At 34.1% G+C, this 24,693-nt stretch overlaps 1 protein-coding gene across 5 annotated transcripts in view; it reads right to left on the reverse strand.

Moving 5' to 3' along the window:
* PCMTD1 (protein-L-isoaspartate (D-aspartate) O-methyltransferase domain containing 1) overlaps positions 1 to 24,693 on the reverse strand; it is a 63,113-nt gene that overhangs the window by 6,191 nt on the left and 32,229 nt on the right. For 3 of the 5 annotated variants that reach the window (XM_032315443.1, XM_032315444.1, XM_032315447.1), the window contains 3 exons: positions 16,697 to 16,799; positions 5,010 to 5,181; positions 2,825 to 2,948 (listed from right to left, as the gene is read on the reverse strand). In XM_032315443.1, coding sequence (XP_032171334.1) covers positions 2,825 to 2,948; positions 5,010 to 5,181; positions 16,697 to 16,799 — 399 coding nt within the window. Of the gene's footprint in view, positions 1 to 2,824; positions 2,949 to 5,009; positions 5,182 to 9,863; positions 10,067 to 10,792; positions 10,985 to 16,696; positions 16,800 to 24,693 lie in introns of those variants that run through there. The other 2 variants (XM_032315446.1, XM_032315445.1) reach the window with 2 other exon arrangements.

The following is a 24,693-nucleotide window of genomic DNA, read 5'->3' on the forward strand; positions in this document are numbered from 1 at the left end:
TGCTAACATTGGTTAGTGTCAGAACGGAGTTAGATCACAGGACACCTACTTGGTATCTGCACAGGACTGGAGAATTGCTTGGTGTAGAACACCCACACATGTGGAATACAGAAAGAAATATTGGATGGGTGGTGTATAAAGGAAACAATTTTTCTTTAGCTGATAGTTTTTTTCCTTTTCCTTTTCCTTTCATCCCTTTCTAAAGGGCCTGCCCTAAACTTAGAGCAGTGTGTATACCATAGAAGTGGAGAAAAATAAGCTTGAGGAAAGTGTAATTACATTTAGTAACTGTTTATTATGGGTAATTTCATAGCTACAAAATACATTTGGCAAAGACTTGCATTGTATGTTTTTAGTTGTGTGTGTGGTTTTTTTATGGGGGGGCAGTAACATTCTTATTTTAACCCCCTATAATTAATGAAATAATGTTCTCTAAACAGAAAGCAATTTTAACAGAAGAGAAAACTTGTTCTTATTCTCCAAACACCCTATTAAACTTTCACAAATAATATTTTCAGAACATTTTTCATTCTGTGATTATTTGTAGTGAAGCTTTTTTTTTTTTTTAAACAACATCACAATTCCTGACTCATTTTTATAAATTGCCATTGCAAACTGGTAATTTTTTTTTCTTTTTATTATAGAAACCTCCAAGTATAGCCAAGAGAGTTAACAGCATAAGGAATCTCGTGTACTGGACACTCAGCTTCAACAACGACCCCTTCCAGCTACTCTTCCTTCATCAGCAGTGCCATTTCTATTTCCAATCCCACCATATTATTCTGATGAAAACTGAGACAGATCATTTCACCTGTAAATACTTTAGAGGCATAATTAATTTTTTTAAATTCAGGCTTGTCTTCCATTTTATCCTTTTGAACCAAATTTATCCCTACTTTACATTCATGGTCATGTTGCTCAACCCAACCAAGGACACTCTTTTTAACTATTCAGATCTGTTTGTACTGACATCCTTAAACTGAGAGAGAATGAAAATTGCCCGTTTATAACCAATCATCATCCATGTCATTCATAACTCTGTCACTGTAAAACCACACTTACAACCACACTCTTCTAAAGGAAACTAAAGGGGCACCTGGGTGGCTCAGTGGGTTAAGCCCCTGCCTTCGGCTCAGGTCATGATCTCAGGGTCCTAGGATGGAGCCCCGCATCAAGCTCTCTGTTCAGCAGGAAGCCTGCTTCCCCCTCCCCCTCTGCCTGCCTCTCTGCCTACTTGTGATCGATCTCTCTGTCAAATAAATAAATAAATAATCTTTTTTTTAAAAAAAAGGACACTAAAGTAGGAAAATTGTCAGATAAAGAGGAATGCTCAGGCTATGACAGTGCCCATTAGAAAGAAAAATACCTAAGTGGCTGATGCACAGAGATCCACAGAGATGCACAGAGATCCTTTGGTTCATCTGTATCCTTACAGGCATACATCATGCTAATGGTTACATTAGGTTAAGTTAATGGTTAAGTTAGGCCACTGTCAAGACTAAACAGTGTCAAAGAACTGTTTTCATTACTTCTCTGCATGACTTTCTAACCAGTTATGATAGGTTAAAGAAAACTGACATAAATAACCTATAATTCTAATGTTGGAAAACAGGAGGGAGAAAATAGTTTAACGTGCAGACCTAAGCCATACTCCCCCACCTACTTTGATTAGGTAATAAAACTGACATTTCAATTCCTAGCTATCTCTCCACCAAGTCCATCTCTCCATTGGTTAAGAACCTGAACAGGGAAAAACAGGCCACAAAAATCACAAAGCTCAAAAGAGGGTAAAATGAGATGAAAATAAAATTAAATATAAAGCCAGATTACTTTGAAATAATTCATTTAAAAAAGCAAATTATAGAAAGAAGTCTACCATGGTAAAGTTCATTTTTGGTACAGAACCTTAATAACTGATTTCCAAAACCATGATAAATCACAAACCAATTAATACTACTCACCTCTTTTTTGTATTTCAGCTACAGATCACTCCCTTCTCCTTGAAATATGTTTTTTCTTGGTTTCCAACACAAACACCTCTTCTCTCTCCTCACCCTCCCCCCAAGTGCTCTCATCTATTCTAATAGCTTAAAATGCCATTTTTACATTGAGATTCTTAATTTATACCTCCCTCACACAGTAGGTTTATACCTACTCAACTACCTTTCCTTCACATGCCAAAAGAGAGCTCAAACATGGCCAGAATAAAATATCTGATCTTCCCACACCTATTTCCAAACAACACCACTGCCAGTCTTGCAAACAGCATAAATGGTACCATCACTCAGCTAGCTACTCAAGGGAAAACTTTATGTACTTTTTTTCCTCTACGACCATCTTCCACATAGTCTACTATTTTTCTACCTCTGTCCACACCAACACTGATTTTCCCTTTCAGTTTAAGAAAAGTCTTTTATAATATACCTTCTACACTCTAACCAATGAGCTTCAACTACCCTGAAACTTATTTCTGGTTTTGGACAACCAAGCACTTTTCAGCTCACAAAGGCTTTTTCATTTGCTGTCCTTCTGTATAGAAAATGCCAACAAATATAATATACGTAGTAAATTCACAATTATAGTTAATAAATTCATGTTTTCTTTGACCTGCCCCTTCTCTTCATATGTCCCTGAAGGCAGCTAACAGCATCTGGTGCAAGGTAGGGGCTTTAACCCACCTCCACAAAAATGTTAAATAAATCTACTGAATATATTACTGCCTATTTATTTAATTCTTCATAATTACGTAGTCCATTAAATCCCAAACATAAAAGTTGAACAATCTAAGTCACATTTCAATCGGAAAGGACCAACAGTTACTTACGGAGTCCTACAGAATCTGGTTTGCCATTATCATTCTTACTTGGTTGCACAAGTGGAGCAAATGAAACAGCAAGGATATTTTTACTTTCCCAAGTATTTTGTCCAGTTCGCATAATTTGTGTTAACTATTTAGAGGGAAAAACAGAAACAGAATAGCTTAATCCTAGAAATGTGATCACCTTACAGTCACAATTTTGTTTTAATGGAATAAATGCCCCTGTGGTTGCTATAATCATTTCTATTTGAATGCAACCAAATTACTTTCATTTCAATACTTACCATGAAGTAATACAGAAGGAATGACAAATATTTGCAACTCAAGAAAAGATTAGTCCATGTAAATAAAATATCCAAATATAGTCAAGTGACTCCTCATGCTGTATTTGGGATCCAATAGCTTTTAGAGGTCTTTTTTTTTTTTTAAGATTTTATTTATTTATTTGTCAGAGAGAGAGGAGCGAGAGCGAGCACAGGCAGGCAGAGTGGCAGGTAGAGGCAGAGGGAGAAGCAGGCTCCCCGCCAAGCAAGGAGCCCAATGTGGGACTCGATCCCAGGATGCTGGGATCATGACCCGAGCTGAAGGCAGCTGCTTAACCAACTGAGCCACCCAGGTGTCCCGCTTTTAGAGGTCTTACTCCAATCCACACCTGCTAGTGGCTCCCAAAATATAGGTCTCACATAGGTTCTGTTGCTTGGTTAAAGCACTATGCTAATAAAACCATGTTTTGTTTTGTTTTTTAAGATTTTATTTATTTATTTGACAAAGAGACAGAAAGAGGGTACAAGTAAGCAGAGCAGCAGGCAGAGAAAGAGACAGAAGCAGGCTCTCTGCTGAGCAAAGAGCCCAATATGGGGCTTGATCCCAGGACCCTGGAATCATGACCCGAGCTGAAGGCAGCTGCCTAACTGACTGAGCCACCCAGGCACCCCCAAACCATGTTCTGATTAGTGTACCAAAGACTCAACTTCATGGTGGTGCTCCATTATAGTAATACAATGCATATTCTAGTTTTAATCCCAAATTAGTATTTCATAAATAATGTAATTAATCACAAAAGGATTAGAAATTTTACCTACCTGGCAAAAACCCATCCCCAGTCCTTGGAAAAAAATATTAGCTCAGTTACATGGCTTGATCAAGTTGAATTAATATCTTCAATTTCTATTATAAAAATCAGTGCATTGTATTTGACATTAGCATAATAGTATATAATTAGTATTTAATAAAATACCAATGGGAAGCCATATCTTAAGTATTTGAAAATACATCTTTAAGAGAAAACAGAAGATTGCTCATCTGGGAGTCTCAACTGTGGAAGCATTCAAGTAACATTTTTCTAGGAATGCTTTTTAATGAACGTTTTTATTATGTCTTTTTAATAACTGACAAACAATTTGCTACAGAGCACAGTGCAGGGTAATGATGAAATCTACTGAACTGCAAATAATATGCTGTGATGTTAAGGGACTCCTCCTAGGATTATAAACTCCAAAATAATCCAGCAAGGTCCCAGTTGTCTTATAAAATTTATCTTCTACTGTATGAAACACAAGGCATTTTAAACATCTCAAACTTAGGTTAATACAAATATTAAAGATTTTTTGAAATGTATTTTCATACATTAAGTAATTTCCTTTTGAAAGATCCACCCATTTTCTGAATACATCAGTATTTCATACATTTAATATACCTCGTAATTCTAAACCAGGGCAGGCAAACTGCTGAAAAATATTTTCAAATAAGTCTATCTAGTATTAAATGAAGATTTAAAAACTTATCTGTTTCTTTAATGGATTTAAGCAGTACAAACCAAATCCAAAATAGATTTTCTTTTTATATGTTTAAAGAACTAAAGAATGTTGGAAACTGAGCAGTTAGTAGAGACCATCACATTTAATTAAAAAGCCCCAGGTAAAGAAACTGTAATTAGGAAGCAACTCGGCAACCACCACACAGGTAGTGGCTAAGCTCTGGTGAAAAGACCAATCTCTTCAAATCCTAGTATAAAGGATTTCTTCTGTATTTTCTTTGGTTCCATAATTAAGAATCCATTTCAAGGTTTTTGTATTTTTTTTTACTATATATAGATCTATAAAGTGTACTTGTCTAAAATTACAACCAATTTTCACTGATTTTATTTCCCATCCTAAACTACTGTGTTTAAGCAAAGGACAGAAGAAGTTACCTGATCTTCTATAGGCATGACTAAAATGCCTCCAACTTTCAGTAATATTTTCATGTAGTTTTCATGGTCTTTCTGGACACCAGCTCCACAGTAAATTCGATCATACTGATGACTGTCAGATGCTATCTGGAGGCAATTACCAACCACAAATGCAGGTTCACAGAACTCAAATCTGCATGAAAAAACAAATCTATTTTAATTCATTTAAACAAAGATCAGATCTAAAAAATTTTAACATACTTCAGTTCTTTGAAATAGTGAAGTTACCAAAATTAATTTTAGGATAAAATATCATTATGAAATTTTATTTAAATATCATATTTATGAAGTTTAACTAGTCAAATATATTGTTTTATCATCAATGATATAGTGCATGTTTTCAAAGCATTGATCTATTTTTTTGCCACAGTGAACCCTCACTTAGGGCTTAAAAAAATGAACATAATCAGGGGCGCCTGGATGGCTCAGTTGGTTAAGCCTCTGCCTTCAGCTCAGGTCATTATGCCAGGGTCCTGGGATTGAGCCTCGCATCGGGCTCCCTGCTCAGCAGGGAGACTGCTTCTCCCTTTCCCGTTCCCTCTGCTTGTGCTCTCTCTCTCTCTGTCAAATAAATAAATAAAATCTTTTTAAAAAATGAACATAATGAAAAGCCCCTCAGGATACCACTCTTGTGATGTGCCACAAATGATATATACTAAGGATGAGAATCACAAGGGTCAAGCAAACAAGAAAAGGTTCACCTTTCACTGCTCTTTCCAAAAAAAGCTGATGGGTCAGTGGCAATGGGAAGAGCTCATGCAGTATTTATCTCTGATTATTTTTGCTATGGCTAACAGTGGAAAGCTTTGTTAGGAAAAGACACCAATGCCCTGACCACACACCTTAGCAACCACTAAGATTAGGGAGATTTTCCTAATAGATTTTAGCAGGGCTATGTTACAGGATTGTTACAGATGTTACTGCTGCTTTGGCCCCTGTGATCTCCCAATGCAACAGAAGGAGATACAGTTTCAAAGCAAAGGCATCTTATCCAGGCCACTTGTTTTGGTTACAGTGTTGGTTCATGGTATGTAGTTATGCTTTTACAAACTACCCTATTTAGACTTCTACTATAGTCCTTAAATTTAAACAATTCGGAAAACAGTTTCTAACATATAACAAATTTAATTAAAACCCCAATGCACTAATAAAACATGTCATCTTTTTAAAAAAACTAATTCATGGAATATCCTTTTACTTTTAAGCTGATTAAAGTTAATATGACCACACAGCAATATCAGGCTATTATTTGAGAATGAAATGATTTACGTTACAAGTTTCAGCATGTAGTGAAAAATGACACTGACTGAATCATAATCATTTCTACTTTGTAAAACATATCCTATTCCTTTGGTAATTAATAGATTTATTACACAAGTTTCCATTAAAATTCACTAAAACACATTATCTCCATTAATATTTAAAGAGGAGTTTACCAGAATTATGCCTTGTCTTCAGTATCCTGTCTTCTTAGTGGAAGGGCCAAGGGTAGTGGGGGAAGGGGTTGAGGTTGGGGTGGCATGAGTCATCAGTGTTTACTCTCTTTTCCACACCCCCCACACTAAGGTAGTCCATGTCCAATTATTTCTTTCACTGTAACTATCCCCTTGCTGCTCACACTTTTTAGGACTCTTCCATCATTTTGCTCCCTATTGCACAGTATAGGGTGAAATTCCCATACAGTACCACATGGGACTCTTTATGACCTTAACATCAAATTGTTGTGCCAGATTCATTTCCTGGCCCTGCCTTCCCCACACTGTCCCCACCCAATACTATGCTGTAGCCAGACTGAATACCATTGGCCTTTGAACAAGGCAGACATTAGGGGTGCTAACCTCCTTCCTCAAACATCTGAGTATAACTTAAGACTCCCAAAAAACATAACTACTAATACCCTGTTGAGAAGCCTTACTGGTAACATAAACAGTTGACTAACACATACTTTGTTTGTTACATGTATTGTATACTATATTCTTACAATAAAGTAAGCTAAGGAAAATTATTAATAGAAGAAAACATATTTATCATAATATACCATAACAAAATCTGCATTTAAGCCATTCTACACAGTTTAAACCCATGTTGTTAAAGGGTCAATTGTGTGTGCTCCCACTTGTTTAGTGGAACTATTCCAAAATGTTTCGAAACCCTGTATTTGTGTATATGCTGTTCCTTTGACTGAAATACCCTTCCTTCTCCTCTTCCCTTGATAAATGCCTTCTATCCCTTCAAGATACAGTTCAAATATTAGTTTTAGAAATGAATCTTACCCAACTCTACTTAACAGTATCTCATTCTATTTGCATAGTACATAGGAAGTGTAAACTTAACTTACGTTGGGGACCATGCTTAAATTCCTTTTAAACTCAAGACTATGGTACAACTTATGATTGTCTAAAATATGGCCAAAATACAATTTCTTGACTTTTAACTAACAGGATAACGTGAATCATGTGGTTTAATCATTTCCACCAAACTCACAATAAGAATTCTTTAAAATGAGAAAGTTAGACTATTTTCAATGAAGTCTATCTAAAAATATTTATTCTTTTAAAAACTCACCTTAAATAATTTAATTTTATAATAATTTAAGTTAGTCTTATTTTCAGGATGAATATGAGCAGGGAATTTATATTTTAAAAATTAAATTATTAAAACCTCTTTATCAAGTCTGTTAAATAAACTCAAAAATACATTTATGGTTTTAAAAGCTTTCTACCTACTAAAAATAAAAGACAGCTTCGAGAACTATTACCTAGGACAATATCACTGCAAGTAAACAACTTATAATTAAAACCACTTCTCAGATAAGTGATATTTTTTATGTCTTCATCCCAAAAAATTAATTAGAAAGAATTCAGTGCCTGATTTTAAAACCAAATGTGTGATTCTGGTCAAATTTCCTTATACTATTAATAAGTACAATTTGCTAAGTGAAATATTATTTACTGAGCACCCGTTTTGTGTAAAGATTGAAAAGACAATGAGAAACAATCATGCCTACGTCTAGTTGAAGAGATGAACATCGAAGAATCACAGTAATAAAGATTTACAACTATGATAAATGCTTTATCTAAAGGAAAGGAATAGGATTCCATAAAACTGAGGACGAAAGGAAATGGACAGACCTATGGAACCAGAGAAAGTTTCCCTGAGAAATGTCAAGATCTGAAAGATGAGACAGGTCAATCTAGAGGTACATGGTAGCCAAGATGGTAGTCACTAGCCACATGTGGATACTGAGCCTTTAAAATGCAGCTAGTCCAAATCGAAATGTACTTTAAGGATAAAATTCACATGGGACTTCAAAGATTTAGTCCAAAATAAATATAAAATAACTCAATACTTCTTTTATATTTATGTGTATAGGGGTGGGTGAGTGTGTGAGAATGTGTGTGTTTGTGCATATTTCAACAGCCACATAAACTAAAGATACTAAACAAATACCCTTCTACTTATCTATCACTTGTAACTAAGAGCTTCAGATACTTTCTCCTTAAGACAATCTACTCTTTGAAACATTCTCCTGGTTTTCCTGTTACTTCTGTGAGTATTTCTTCTGTAATTTTAAAATGTATCTCCATTACCTATTACAGTCCTCAAAGTGTATTTACTGAGTGAACCATATAAAAAACGTATGTTTTGTCAACTTTTCCACCTGCCAACTTTGAACATGAACCCCCCCAAAAAAAGCTCAGGGCTAGAAGAGAAACTTGCCCAGAAAGTTACAGGAAAAATATATGCCTATGGCACTTTCTATATCAGTATGATGATTCTTGTTTTACTAAATTAATCGCTATAGAAAGCCATAACCTTATGCTACAGAATACAGTTTTTCTCAAAATAATTAAAAAAGCAAAACTCAAATAATTTAAAAAAAAAAAAACCTTTGTCTTTAATGAATAAATCAACTGTTCTATAACTGAAAGGCACTTTTGGGGGGCCTTTCTGAAGATCTTAAATAAGCCACCATAATTTTAGGAAACAAATTAATGCTTTCTTCCCCTGTAATACAGATTAACACAAGTACATTTGCTTCCACTTAGGGAGTAATACAAAGGATCATTATACTGAAAATCAGATCTCTAAATCTATCAAATTCTACTAGTCCAAATGGAATATTATTTCTAACAAATACATATGGGATCTTTACTTTACACTTTCATTTACCATAGTCATATTAATTTCCTTTAACAGAATACTCAAACCTGAAAGGTTAATCAAACTTGAGATGTTCCAAAGTATTGGACTATTTCTAAATACAAAATAGTAAAACTGCAGGGACAAAAGTAACACCGGGGAGAACACTGTGTATTTTTAAATGTTGGCACTAAAACATCTAGAACACAGAAAATTCACATGCCAAACACATCACAAAAAAAACTGTAACACTACCAATTTAGTGGTTATTAAGAAAAACATCTACCAGAGACTGTCCTATCTGGGGATTCCTTTTTGTAATTATGGCTTGATCTTTTCTACCAGTAATAAATGAATCCTTCACATCAGTAAGGAACACAAAAAAATTCTCAAATTGCAATTACACACACACACACACACACATAAAAAATAAATGGGTAATGGATTATCTTTTCTAATAAAGGACTTAGAGATGAGCTTTAGTATTTCTAACTAGGTACATAGTTGAGGGTCTTACTTAGACATTTGGTATTCTAATATTAAAACTATGGCTTATTTTTATAATAGCATTTCACATAAATAAACCCATATCGTTTCTAAGGCTAAGAATATTTTTTGAGAAAGTCTATGAATTAAAAATGCTTAGGGCAATGTTTATGGATATGGTCCTACCTGTGTCAGATCATGCTCATGCCAATATTTACAAAGAGCTAAACAAGTGACTGGAGACGTGGATGATGGCTACCATGTTATCAAAGTAAATTACAATTCCTACTCAGTCTTCCAATGTAGACAGGAAAAGAAAGAAAACATTTTCTTCCGTAGACTTTCACTATCTTCTGAACGCTGCATCTCACCTAGGTTTCCACAAACCTCTACAGAGGCAAAGGACATGTTTTAAACCACAAATACAACTTGTGTATAAACTGGAAGACTTCAGCAATAAACTAACCAGAAGTTTTCAGTTTATTACAAAATAGTACTACACTATTTATAGATCTATACATAAAATCTAGGTTAAAAATAGTGAAAAGGAAAATCCAAATTCCATTTTTTCACATCAACCACATACTATACAAAACCTGAGTGGTGGAGAAAGCAAGAGGTATACCAAAATGGCATTTCCTATGTGGTTAGTACTGTATTCATAAAAGTATGATTCACGCGTGCTTGACCTAATTTTTTTTCTTAATTTAGGAAAATTCATTAAAATTTTGTCTGTTAGTAAAATGAAAAGTAGCAATCATTTTTATTCTTTGAAAAAAATTTCTAAAACACAACTTCCCAGATGGAGATGACTCATACTCCTAAATTATACTGAATTATACCTAACAATGTAACTTATCTGTATACAAAATAAACAGTCTGAAATACATGTAATAACTACAGATTGATTCACATTAGACTTATATAATCACTTGCTGATTTAAATCTGAAAATCTAGTAACTGTTTTTAGACTTTTATGCAGAGGGGAAAATATATGGCACACTCTTACTAAAGTGTACACTGAAAATCAATTGTGGAAAATATAGAGCACATATTATCTTGATTTACAACATGAACACTTGCCCAAAATAACACCGGGATTCTCATCACTTACCTTAGCAGTGGTTTTCTTTATAGGTGCGTGTTGGAATATCTTCGTCTGGAGATGGACAGATGATTTCCTTCACAGCAGGGACCTTGCCAACTTGCCCATATAATTCTTTTGATAAGCTGCTAGGAGATCAGGGTGACCTAGCCTTGCCCTGCAGCTTCCCTCTTAGACGGATAGTCTAGGTCTAGGAGCTGACTGAGAGTAGAAAAAACAACATTCCCCTTCAATACACTGTTGAAGTGGGGGCTGAAAATTTGCACACCTAGTTTATCATGTGCCACAGGATGCTGTCATTGAAAGTTTAGACAATTATTCCAATGGAATAAATGATTTCAAGGTCATAGGAGAAAATTCTACCTTGTTCTTATATCTCATCCAAAACAATCTGCCAACTGAATCACAGAAACCTCTTTTTCTCAAAACACTTTGTCAAAATACACATTTTGGGTTTTAAGAGGTATGAGTACTCAGTCAAAACAAGACAAAACTTCAACACTTTCCACTGGGAAGAAAATCCAGGGAAACATTATATCTTGATCTCCAAATGCAGTTATACCATTCAAAGACTTACAATCAATTATTATGCTATTGAATAAAGTAAAATTCAAAAAAACAAAGACTTTACCTTTTCAAGTGTTTTCCCTTCCAACTGCACCAAACTCATCTCAGAATAATTCAAGAATTATTTAAAGCAAAATGTTAAGAATAAGTACACATATTTTTCTTCCATTGAATGAAGCTTTAGGAAAATCCATGGAATCAAAAACAATCTCCGAACACTTTATAGGAAATGTGCAGGTACATTACCAAAAAGTGAGCCTTCAGTATTTCAACAATGATTTATTCTCCTATAAATATTTTGAAGCCATCCAACTTTTCCCCATTCCATCTCTCATTGATGTTAAAATACAAAACTGATACATAGCCCGGATGACTATTATCAAGCATTTGTTACCACCACTTGAATGTTTGTCATGATTTAAAATGGTGTACAACCTGTAATAACTGTTATAAAACTACCATCTGAACATTATTGGCATATCAAACCATTCAAATATCTGAGAACTATTTTGTAATAATGTTGAATATCTATTTGCGGATAGCAAAACTACTTCAAGTATTCTGTAATTCTCTTAAAGACTACTCCCATGACAAAGCTGACAGGATTTGGAAGCATTTAATTTTTCCAATGTAAACCAAATCACATGAAAAATGAACCTGTAATTAAAGATAAACTTATGCCACTAGATACTGTCATAAATCAATTAAATAAATAGTCTAAAATACCAACTCTACACTTAACTTATGCCTCAAAACAAAAACAAAAACAAAAAAACAAAAAACAAAAAACAAAACTTATGCCTCAACTAAAATTGAGGACTGCATTGTCTCTCCCAGTCATCTCTGCCCTCAAAAGTAACTCATACCATAGGGGAGTTTTATTAATGAACAGAGCAGGTGTGCTTTGTAATAAAAAGCTGTGGTGCAATTAACCATGTTAACAGCATTCCTTAATTTTAACCTGAGGGAAGTAGATGATGAGAAAGTAAATGTTGCTTCAACTTTTTAATTTGGAGCTCAGTTGCTCAATAGTAATCCATGGGTAGCAGCTTACTGTTTGGAGGAAATATTAGAATAAATCAGTGTTTACATCACCATAGCTAAATCAGAACTAAATAAGAAGGCTGGCTTAATGAGGTCACAGCCTGTCTACTCCTCGGTTTTCCCACCTCGGCAATGTGGACACTAATACTGCCTGCTGGGCTGTGGACTAAGCACTTAGAATGGATGGTACATGGTACTTAATGAACAGACAACACATTATTTTTTATTATCTCATTAGTTTTTCAGTACTCCTATCATGACTCATTGTATGACAAACTACATAGAAACAATAGTCCTCCCTGTTTAAATAGAATGAAAATTTTCAAATAAATCAGACCATGCTGCACTCATTTGGCTACTGACGTTAGAATATTTCCAAAGTCAGCTACAGTACCCTTGAAACTGAGGGGAAATAGGAGGACTCATCTGTTGTAAGGAAATGGCACATTCCAAATCACACATTCCAGAGAGCTAAGTCAACCTCATGCACATGAAGTACATGACTACTGATATGAACAAATATTATACTAATTACTACTCATTTGCAAAGTACTTAGGGGATAAAAGTTTGCAATTCAGGCTACTTCAACTGACTTACTCTTCCACGTTCCTGTAACTGGAGAGATTATTTTGCTTACTGTTCAAGCACAAATACTGATAATTTGACATTCTGCAAACTTCTTCCCTCATAAAAGCCTTTAAAACCTAGGCCCAAAAACTTGTCTAGATCAGAGTGGGCTAAAATAAAGGTGTTCTAAAGAGTATGTGTGAAGAGCAGAACAGGGGGCAGCAGACAGGCCAAATCCAGCCTGTTGCATCTTTCTGTAAATAAAGTGTTACTAGAACACCCCATACTTACTCACTTTCATGGTGTCTAAGGCTGCTTCTGCACTACAACGGCAGAGTTGAGCAGCTGCTGCACGGATCATTGAGCCCAGGAAGCCCAAAATAGTTTCTATTTGGTCCTTTACTGTTAAAGTTTTGCCAATATTTAGGAAGAACTTTGAAATTAAATGTCTGTTTCATAAGGAAATTTCAGCAATTCTGGAAATACCACAGGTAGAACAAAGGGATAAACCATATAGCAGAGTTCCCCCTTCCTGCCCATCTCCAAATACAGTAAATTCAGAGTAGCCTCTCCAAATTATTTCATTTGCTGATACAAGAGTAAGGCATGGAAACTAAACTAAAGTATATACATTACAACAAAGATTCTTTCTTCTAAAAGAAGAAATGCTACTTTCAAGACTCAGGAACCAAGTCTGCTTTATAAAACACACCTCTGTACTTTTTAAACAGTCACCTTACCATACACACACACACACACACACATATTACACACATATATATATATATAGTTTATAGATTCTTTCCCATCTACTACATCTAGAGTTCATTATGATTTCCAACAGATTTATAAGATGCAATTTAAATTGTAAGTGACATAACAACACTTTTGAAAAAAGAACTGATAAAAAAGATCCAAACAAACAGGTTACGTCAAATTGGGAAGAGTATTGGGTTTTAGAGATCTATTCTCTGTATTACATATAATCAAGGATGATCTGGTACTAAGGAATACAAAAATAGCAAATAATGTAACAGAGATACTTTATATTTTGTTAATTAAAATATGTATTTTGATATACCATAATACAATTAAACATAATGAAACTGCTTGGAAATGGGATTTTTAAAATGACTTGCTCCTCAAGTTTTTCTAATTCAAAAAATTTACTATAAATGGAAATATCACCCACAAACATCAAGAAAAATTGTGAAGAAATCATCAAAACACAAGATAGAAAGAAAACCATTGTATCTTTAGAATTTCTATCACCAAAACCAAGTAATATAAAGATCAAAAAATATAAAGATCAATGAGTTACACATCAACTTTACTAAGCTTACAACCATTCACTACTTTATGGAAAATGAAACATTTTCCCAGTACTTACTACTTTTTGTATGCAAGATACTTTTATAATCTGAAAATTTTTACTAACACTTCATAACACTATGAAAACCAGAATAGATAACATTTCCAGAATTAGTTATTTTAGACTGGTTTATCAATGTCTCAATCTGTTTTAAAAATAAGTTGCAACACTTCAGAAAGAACTACATTAAAAAGCCTAATTATTTTAACTAAAATAACAAGACTACTGAAAATTATAAAGAAACATTTATATCAGTCATGTCACCATAAATGATTCATCATTTTATGAGTAACAAATCTGCTTAACAGAGTAACTCAAGAAATACAAGGAAATCTAATCATTTTACAATTATATAGAAATAATTTCAGAAATTTTTTTTTAAATCGAGACACAAATATAGTCTTCGAACTTCTCTGTTGGGGATTATTTAATATTTAAATTACATCAACATAGAAATTCTTTGAATAAAGACATATTTTACTCTTTCCCAGGACCATGCCCACTTTTCAGCAATAAACTTGAGCTCCAGAGATACTTGTACAAAGGTGTTTCAGTGATTCAAGGTTCATCCTTGTGTGTGTTCTGCCTGAAATGTATTTCTATCTAATATATAATAGACCTTAAGTTAGACCTTAAACAATGGTTTCTACTAATAGTACTTTTATATTTTCTAAGTTCAAATGTATTCACAAAGTCCTTATGTGTACACTCTTTCAACATCAAAACACATACAATAGGAATTCAATAAATTCAACAAAATTCTATACCTCTAATAAACAATATAAAAAATTCTCATTTCGTATCTTAAGCATTTAACATACTACAAATCATCAGAAACACAAGACACAAAAGAATGATGAAATTGAATCCCAAGTTCTTATAAAACAACACAGGCTAGAAACTATTTTATTTCTGTCAAACAATTTGTTATTCTTGGAAATAGAAAATGAACCAACACGGTAAGCACTTGAAAAATGATTCAAAATGTAAAATGTGAATTAAATTTTAACTATTCATAAAGACATACAGAAATAAGATAAATGATGGTATTCAGCAAGTTGATGCAGAAAATTCAAATAGCTTGCTCAAATACACTGTATTAATTATAGAACAAAATAAACCTGAACGTTTTCCAACTCTCTCAAGCCTGCCTGAGGTCTTTAATAACCCAATTACAATCACACCTATACACACAAGACCTCTCCTTCCCTTTGTAACACTGAGGATTTTGTAGCAGTTTTCTGTTCTTCAACCAATCAAGTGCCACTTGCCAGAGGACAGACACATGGGGCCAAAGGCAAGGGGAGTAAAAGCAAAGAGCAAGTGGAGGGAGAGAAAAGGCAGAGAATGGAAAAGAAGGAAAATACACTCCAACAGACATTCACAGGGTCTTCCCTGCTTCCTTCATGGTACTGTCTCAAGCTTAAGACTCTCTGGGAAAAAACCCTCAGCTCTGACTCAGACCTCCAATTTCTCAACTCCATGGTCATGGCCAGGGTGTAGAGAGATGAGTGAAGAAGACCCACTCCCAAAAAGCCCAAGTTGGAACTCTGGTTTTGTACTAAAATTTTGCTACAGAAGGTGACTGAGCTGTAAGCTAGTGTTTGAAGATTTTAGAACTTCCTTTCTTTAAAAATATGAGTTGAGAGATATAAATGCTGTCAAATTTTTAGAATCTCACAGAGTTCATGGATTTTAGCACAAGACACTGTGGACCCATAATTCTGACGCTGCTGAATTTTGGTAACGTTACACACCAAGAAGACTCCCCTACCAGGCTAAGGACCAAAGTCTGTGCAGTATTTCTTTGAGGCAAAATAAGAGTTCAAAACCATGGTTTTCTAAAGAAATTGCTCAAACATACCCTTATCACAAAATAGATCAAGGTATTTCTATCATAATTATCTCTAGCTATATTACAAGGTAATTCAATGTTTTTTAAAAACTCCTTTGTATGCTAACAAGTATCACCCTTATTTTATAAAGAGGGCGGATCTCTTAAATACCATTCCAAAGGTATAAAACCAGTTCCAGAATTCTCTAAAGCCAAGCATCTTTACATTCTTTTTCCAAAAAGTACTTGTATGCTATCTAATGAATGAAACATTACTATCACTAATAAAGTGATGGTAATACAGAATTATAAATTTATTTGTAATTTACTATAAGCTTAGGTAGAACAAAAATTACAGTATCAAATAATTTTTCTAACTTAATTTCTTCAGTCATTTTATACCACACTGATTTTTGCTGCATTCAATTGAGTAATTCAGGATCAATAAATAGCACTAAGGAACACACATGTCATATATATCTACTTATCAGCTGCTTTCAAACCAAAACTATAGATGTGAATACTTACTTATCAAAGCTATCACTATTTTTGATGAAGCTCTCCAGTTTTTCCTTGGCATATTCCACCACATCTGAATGAAGCTCAATCCCATGATTTATTCCAAAAGGACCTGCAATTGTAGCAGCAGCATTTTTATAATATACGTATATGTATATATATATATTAGTAATATGTCTTTACAGAGCTCTTTTAATTTCTGCTCATTTATCTATCACAGGAGCATTTAAAGGCTTAAATATATGCACATTTGCTAGCCAGATTTAAAATGCTAAATGGAAATCTCACTACTTACATGGCTTTAATTAAAAATGAAGAAAAGAAAAACAGAAAGGCTAAGTAAGGAAGAGTTCTCTCAAGAGAAAAGCTTATCTGTCAGGACAATACTGACAAAGAAATAATTATATTCCTACATAGTTCTTTACCATTACATTTTCATTTATCATTTCTAAAAATTCGGCAATTCTAAAATGCGTGAAACCATGGGCTAACATAGATGCTATATAAATATCTCACACCAACACGCTAAATGTTAAATTCCTGGAGGGCCAAGACCACATTCTATGTTATGCCTTTTGTAGTTCCCAGTGTCTAGCAGAATGTGGCCATGGAGACACTTCATTGCAGAGCTGATCTTACTCTCCTATTCTAGCACACTTCACACTTCACTTAGTATTTCTTTTTACCCATAGCCATGGATAAGTGATATCACAGGAATGAGAAAAAGATGAGTGAGCCCAGGAGATGGTCCTCAGATGGCATCCTAGTATACTTCACTGAGAATATGACCTACAGGATTCACATTTCCTAAAGCTTCTGTGCATTACTGCCTGCCCCATGAGACACATGAAAGTAACACACACACACCAACTCCTCTCGTTAGGCTAGTTACTTTTGAACTTCCAAAATTGAGCCGAACAGGGTTTTCCATTCTATATTTTTGTTACATATTTTGTTATTTTGGAATTGGTCTCCTAGGAAGAAGTTTGAGTATGTATTTTCTCTATCTTACACATACTTTCTGTATCTTAGGAACTAATTAACTCAACATGCCTCCTACTGAATGTCATTAAAATACAATGTAAGGTGAAGTTCTACTGACCTCTAAGATTTTTTAAAACAACAACAACAACAAAAGTCACCGATTACCATGTTTGAATGTTCAGAGAGCACATGAAAAAAAAGTGATCTAGAACCACTTAACTATAAAAATTAAACCAAAATATTTGGAGACTATCTTCAAACCAGAATCAGATAATGCTTTATCCTACTACATTTCTATCATATTGCATTTGATTAGTATTATTTAAAAAAAAAAAAAACTGGCTCTATTTGAGAAATTTATTCAGATAAGGAGGTTAAAAAAAAGTTATCTGATCCATCAAAATACAACAGATAGAATTAACTTCCTTTGCACTGTTTTTATGCTTTTAAGTTATTCTGATGCAAACTTAAATGTTTTGATTTGTTTTTGTCTCCATATGATTGAACCGTCTTCATCTGAAAACTGGAACATCCATCTGATAGCATTTAAGAACCCTTGTAATTCCTTATTTTACCATAAATTGAGTCAAACAAAAACACTTTTCAAAAAATAAAGTGACTAAAAACTAAACTTACAGAAGAATACATGGTGACATCTCTTTTTTTAATTTATACAAAATCTGAGTATTTCAATAACTTGAATTTCCATAAGGAATTAAAGAATGTTAGCAACCACTGAATAAAGTTTTCCTCATTTAAAAACTCAAATTAAACCACAATTATTTAACATTATGTATATAATAAGGAAAATACTGTTCTATGAAATGAATTCCTTTAATCCTTAAAGGAGATCCATTTAAAACAGAGACTTCCATATTTTCATCATCCATTAAGAAACTAGCTATACTAATCAACTATTTTTATGAACACAAAACAAAACTAGGGCTACATGGGTAAGAGATCAATGAAAAACATCAATACTGCTATAATTTGAGGTTTCCTGTTAGGACCAAATGCATAAGCACTGCAATAAAGGTGTCAAGTAAAGAATCCAGAAACCATGGCTTCTATTCAGTCTTTCAAACTGCTTTCTTAACAGAGGGAGTCAGACTTCAGAGTTCTAGATCAAAGGGACTACACAGGTGTTCATCACTTGAAGGTACCACTGGTCTCTTTTTCCTTTCCTTACTTTCTGCTTATAGTCTAAAACCAAAGTGACAACTTCTGGAAATAAGATTAAAGTTCATTCAGAAAACATCCTAAGAATGTTTTTCATATAACTTGTTTTTTACATTAACATAAAGTGAAAACAATTTCATTAACGTATAAAGGACTTAACAATATCATAAATAGACATGCAGAATAGACTATGTATTAACTTCTAATGAAAAAACATTTATGATTTTTTGTGAATAAAATTAAATAACAGAAAAAAGTACCTTTATCACTAATAAACAGTAATAATATTGAAAAAATAAATCTAAAATAATGCATTATTAAAAGGCAGAACTTAAATAGCAATGTCACGATCTCATTTATTTAGAATGTGATATGCAAATAGAACACAGCAATTGTATGATAAAAAATGTAGCGTGATACTGTTTATTAAAACTCGCATTTGACATCTATATTAAACAGCAAACTAAAAAAGCACACAAAGCTGCTTCTAAGGAAAGGAACTAAGAGATCTAAGGTGAGAAGGACACACTTCCATCATTACATATACCCTTGCCTAAAGTGTCCTGACTTAACTATACCTGTAACCTTTCAATCAAAAAAGAGTAAGCTAGTCCGAGAGATGGGAAAAAACTTCAGTATGAGATTTTTCAAATTAATAAAATAGACAATAATTCTGACAGAAAGGTACAATGGAAAGGTCAATGGAAAAAAATGAAACAGTATCCAAAAGACAAACTTTGTCAACACTTTCTAACACCATCTAACAGATAAGTGCAAGTTTAATTTTCTATTCAATAGTTTCCAATGCTATTTCGTATTTTCCAATGTGAAGTTTTTCTGTAAAATGATAAATGCATCATTTTTGTAATACATATTTTTTTAAAAGTACTAACAGTTGACCATTACCTTTAAAAGGTAAACATTAAAGAAAAAATTGAAATATATACAGTTCACAGAAGTCAAAGCTTCTTAAGACAAATAGTTACTAGAAAAACCTAGGTGTCCTATGTAATGTTAGATGTGATTTTTAAGGCTGGAAAGGCCTATTTATTAAGAGCAATAACAAATATAACAAAATCCAATATAATAAAATTGGGACTATTTTTCCTTTGTAGTAGTGGGATCTAATCTACCTCATTTATCATCTATCAGTCAATAATCAAAGCACATTTATTATATAAAGGTCAATAATTACTAGGTTTAGTAATCTATACAATATCTAGATCTTTTTTTTTTTTTTACATGTATGTTGACCCTATGTGACACCCAATACTCCAGCTTCCTTCTCTGAGGCACCCTGAAAGGTTGTTTTGAATGTGGTATGAAGGTTAGAGCTGGCCTAAGGCAATCCAGGGAAATCAGGAGAGCTTTACACAACATTTTAATGAAGTTTTCAGTGCCTTTAGTATTTTGTTTTAGTAAAGCTAATTTATAGAACACAGCTACAGGCCAAAAAAAAATTCTTCATGATACCAAAACCAGAAGAGCTCTCAAGATAAACTAGTTTAAGATCCATCATTTCAACTGAGGACTCAGATCTACATTCTATGGAGTGGTAGGAAAGAGTGGATTTAAAGTTAGATGTCCTTGTTTCCAATCTGGTTCCTCCTCCTAACAGCTGCATGAGCTGAGACCAGTCACTTACCCTTTGAAGTCTTTCCTACTGCGTAAAATCGGTTCCTGGGAAAACCAAGTAAATTATGCTTTAATTTACATAGTGCTTTATACACTATGATGTACAAAACGGGTACAAATTATTAGAAATCATAACATGCCCTCTCTTGGTATACAGAACTAATTAGCTACAGAAGCAAAACTGTAACCTCTAAATAGTTCTCAACTCTGACTGCATACCTGGGAATTTTTAAATAATAATTAAAGGTAGATAGAATTTAATTTGATTTAAACTGTAAATGCTTGGTTCCCACCTAAGGCAGGCAGAGGGAATCTCCTAGGGTATGGCCCAGGTCCTGCCGATAACCTTAAATGCAGCCCAGGTTAAGCACACTAGCCACCATCTTCCTAATATTTAAAATCCGTTTGGACTATCCAAATCTCTGCCCTCACTGGTAAAGTGTTACCAAGAGTTAATAACTGCAAATAAAAGCATTATGGATAAAACTAAGTATTTACCACAAGAGGGAGCAGGTGAACCAGTTTTTTGGTTTCTATGAAAACCAGTGTAAAGTTTCTCAGTAAGAACTGAAATACGTATTGTAAAAATATCTTCTAGGAAGTTCTAATGATATTTTATTACTAATTTCAGTTGTATAAAATAAGGCATCTTTGGAAAGCCTTGTAAGTTTCTAAGAATTCAGAGACAGTAATAGGTAAGCAGACAAGATTAGGTTTCACTCCTGTGAACACCCTGGAGTAGAACAAAGAGACATACAATAGTGTGAAGGTAGGTAAAGGAAAGGGGAGTAAAAGGAATCAGCAAAAGATTAGGTAATCATTAACTAGATTAAAAGAAACAGATCTCATCTATTGATACTTAAGATACAATTAATTTCTTATGGTTTCTCCATCCTATTATATCACACAAAATGAGCACATTAAAGAAAAACAAACACTGTCAAAGTTTGCTGAGTCTGGCCACGTTAGCGAAACCATTCTGAAGCTAGTTGGATTATATCCAAGATTAGACCAGAGACTTGGTTCTCTGCTCTCTAGGTTTAGGAAAGGCCTTAACAAGCAAATCCTGAAAAATTTTCCAGAAAGTTCCAGTTCCAGTCCCTTGAGTTCCTCTCAGCTGATGGATTTATAAGCAGCTTTTCTTTATTACACTTAAATCTCAGACATGTATTAACATAAAATCTGAACATTTTGTTTTAAACGGTTACAGAAAATGGATCCAAGCCCCTACATAAACTACATCTCTAAAATACCAAAAACAGACATCAAAATCAGCTCATTTACATATTTCCACACAGTAGGCTAATAGTCAAGTCCAGTATCTTCACAACTTCTGACTATTTCTACAGTGGAACATTAATATCAATTGTTTCTATGAAATTCAGTAAACTGAGAAAAAGCTGTGCTCACCTACAAAATGGAAAAGTTTTCAAAGCTAATTTAAACAGCTTTAGCTTTTTATCTAAATTCTTTTTAATGCAATCATTTCCCCTGGAAGCCATTTTCAATAGCTCTTTCATTCCACTGAATATTTATTTGTGAAATACCTGAAGATATGCTGGGGCCAGTGTAGTGACCAATTCACATAGTATAAATACCATGAACTAAATGAAGAGAACAGCCAATGAAACTGACACAATGCTTCTATAGCTAGTTCAGAGATGATAGGCACAATTTCAATGTTACAGGTTGCCTTCTGCACTGCTGTATCCTCAGTAGATGGCGCAAATATTCGATATAATTAATATTTTTTTAAAAGAATGGTAAAGCACAAAAATGTAGCTATGGGGCGCTTGGGTGGCTCAGTGGGTTAAGCCTCTGCCTTCATTCAGCTCAGGTCATGATCCCAATCCCAGGGTCCGGGAATCGAGCCCCACATTAGGCTCTCCGCTCAGCAGGGAGCCTGCTTCCCCCTCTCTCTCTGCCTGCCTCTCTGCCTACTTGTGATCTCTGTCTATCAAATAAATAAATAAATCTTTAAAAAAAAAAAAAAAAGTAGCTATGGTCCCAAACTTAAAAGGTTCACAACCAAGACTGAGGCAAATGATATACACAAAGCCTAAAATGCTATTTTTCATGTCTTAAAGTACACTAGCAAAGGTCATTAAGTATATGTCAGATCCATTTTATGTTATTATTATAGAACAGGCATCCCACAGAAAACAGAAGATAAAACATTCCTTTCAAAAGAAATCTTACTAATTTTAGCTGTTGATAGGAATCTTCTAAAATACAATACATATTTTCCTTTACATACCTAAGAAAAATATGACTTCAAGTCAACTATTAGCCCTACAATCATGTGAGTATTATGCAAAAGAAGAGGTATCCCAGATTCTATGAAGCTATTCTTGAAATGGAAAGACAAACAGAAAAAAACGGAGAAAAGGAAAACCTTTTAAAGTATGCCTTTTGAGGGGCACCTCGGTGGCTCAGGTGGTTGAGCGTTTGATTCTTGATTTCTCAGGGTTGTGAGACCAAGCCCTATGATGGGCTCCACTCTGGGCATGGAGACTGCTTGGGATTCTCTTCTCCCTCTGCCTGTCCCCCAACAAACACACAGGCATTCTCTTTCTCTCTCAAAAAATAAAAATTAAAATTAATAAAGTATGTGTTTTGGATTTTTTTAACCCCACCAATATGTTACCTATTCCACAAAACATAATTAAAGAGAAAACAGTACGATGTCCAGGTTTCCATCTAAGTAATTTTTGGTAGGAAAAAAGTACCTTTCACCAGAATGAGAAACACAACAGAAGGAAAATTTAGCCAATGGAGACAGAAGGGGACAATGCAGTGCAACCTGGGGTCCATTTCTGGCCCCTCCTGAGCCATTCTCAGGCAAATCTCTTAATATTTAGAAGTTCATTTTCTCTTTTGTAAAAATAAAGCAAATAAACAACCAGGATGAGTTTTAAGGATTTAAAATTATTAACAGTTTGAGTTATGTTTCCCCAAGGAAACATAATTGGTAATTTGGTGCTTATGGCCATGTGCACAAATGACTTCAAAAGCCACCATCTAACAAATTTTAAGTAGTGAATTCACAAACAACAGGAATCAACTGTATTTGGTACAAGGATAATCTTGAGTTGGGTAGAGTTGATCCCGAAGGTAAATAAAAACTCAAGATGCTCAGAGAACCACCTTAAGATTTTCCACACCACTGAGGGGATTGCCTTATAACTTCAAAGAACAGTAGGAGGACTTATAACCAGAAATTACTATGAAAACTTTAAAATTTCTAAAACCCATACTATTTCCTAATATCTGAGATTTTTTATTACTGTTTGTTGCCCAGTAACAATTAGCAGTAATGTCACATAAACACAAAATCCTTTCTTTTTAGAGGTAGCAGCAATGAAAGAGATGGTTGAGAGTAATGACTTTCACTCCACAACCAGAAGTGAGGGGGGAAAAACACCAAGATATAGAAAAATAATGGCAACTCAATACAGGCTATGTGGGCAGAAGAAAAGATGCAGAGAAGCCTAACTAGGACTAAGAAGAACAGTTTAAATAGTAACAAACTTTCCTGATTTTAGAAAATGACTACCCTAAATGAAATGGTTCTTTTCAAAATAGATTTGCTCAGAGCCCAAAATAAAGCACATACCAAGAGACTCTGTATTTCTTAAAAAGAAAAAAGAAAATTAAAAAAAATCCCCCCCCCCCCAAAAAAGGGGAGAGGAAAAACTGAGGTTTTGTTTAAGGAAGAAAATGTGGTCTACTTTAAAGAGAACCCTGAGAACCTGCAGAATTTGTTTTGTCATTTCAGAAAGAATAGGGAAGGGGAGCTGAAGACCACTCTGGATCTCCCTGATTCTCTGGCTCAGTGAGCCAAGACAGATCTAAAAGAGGTATTTAAGGACCATGAAAAATTACTTGAAAACTGTAGTTCTGATAAAGGGCTTGTATCCAAAATATCTAAAGAACACTTATAACTCAATAATAAAAACACCCAACAATTAATTAAAAACTGGGAGAAAGACTGGAACGTGCATTTAACTAAAGATACAGAAATGACTGAAAAACACAGAAATGGATGCCCCTCCACATCATTGTAAGTGCAAGTTAAAAGCACCGTGAGATAGCATTTTAAACCTACTAAAAACAAACCATAAAATCACACAACCATCTGTGATAGAACCTCATTCATTGTGGGAATATAAAATACTACAGCCACTTCAGAAAATACTTTGACAATT

Source organism: Mustela erminea, chromosome 16, assembly GCF_009829155.1.
Source record: "Mustela erminea isolate mMusErm1 chromosome 16, mMusErm1.Pri, whole genome shotgun sequence".
Lineage (NCBI taxonomy): Eukaryota > Metazoa > Chordata > Mammalia > Carnivora > Mustelidae > Mustela > Mustela erminea.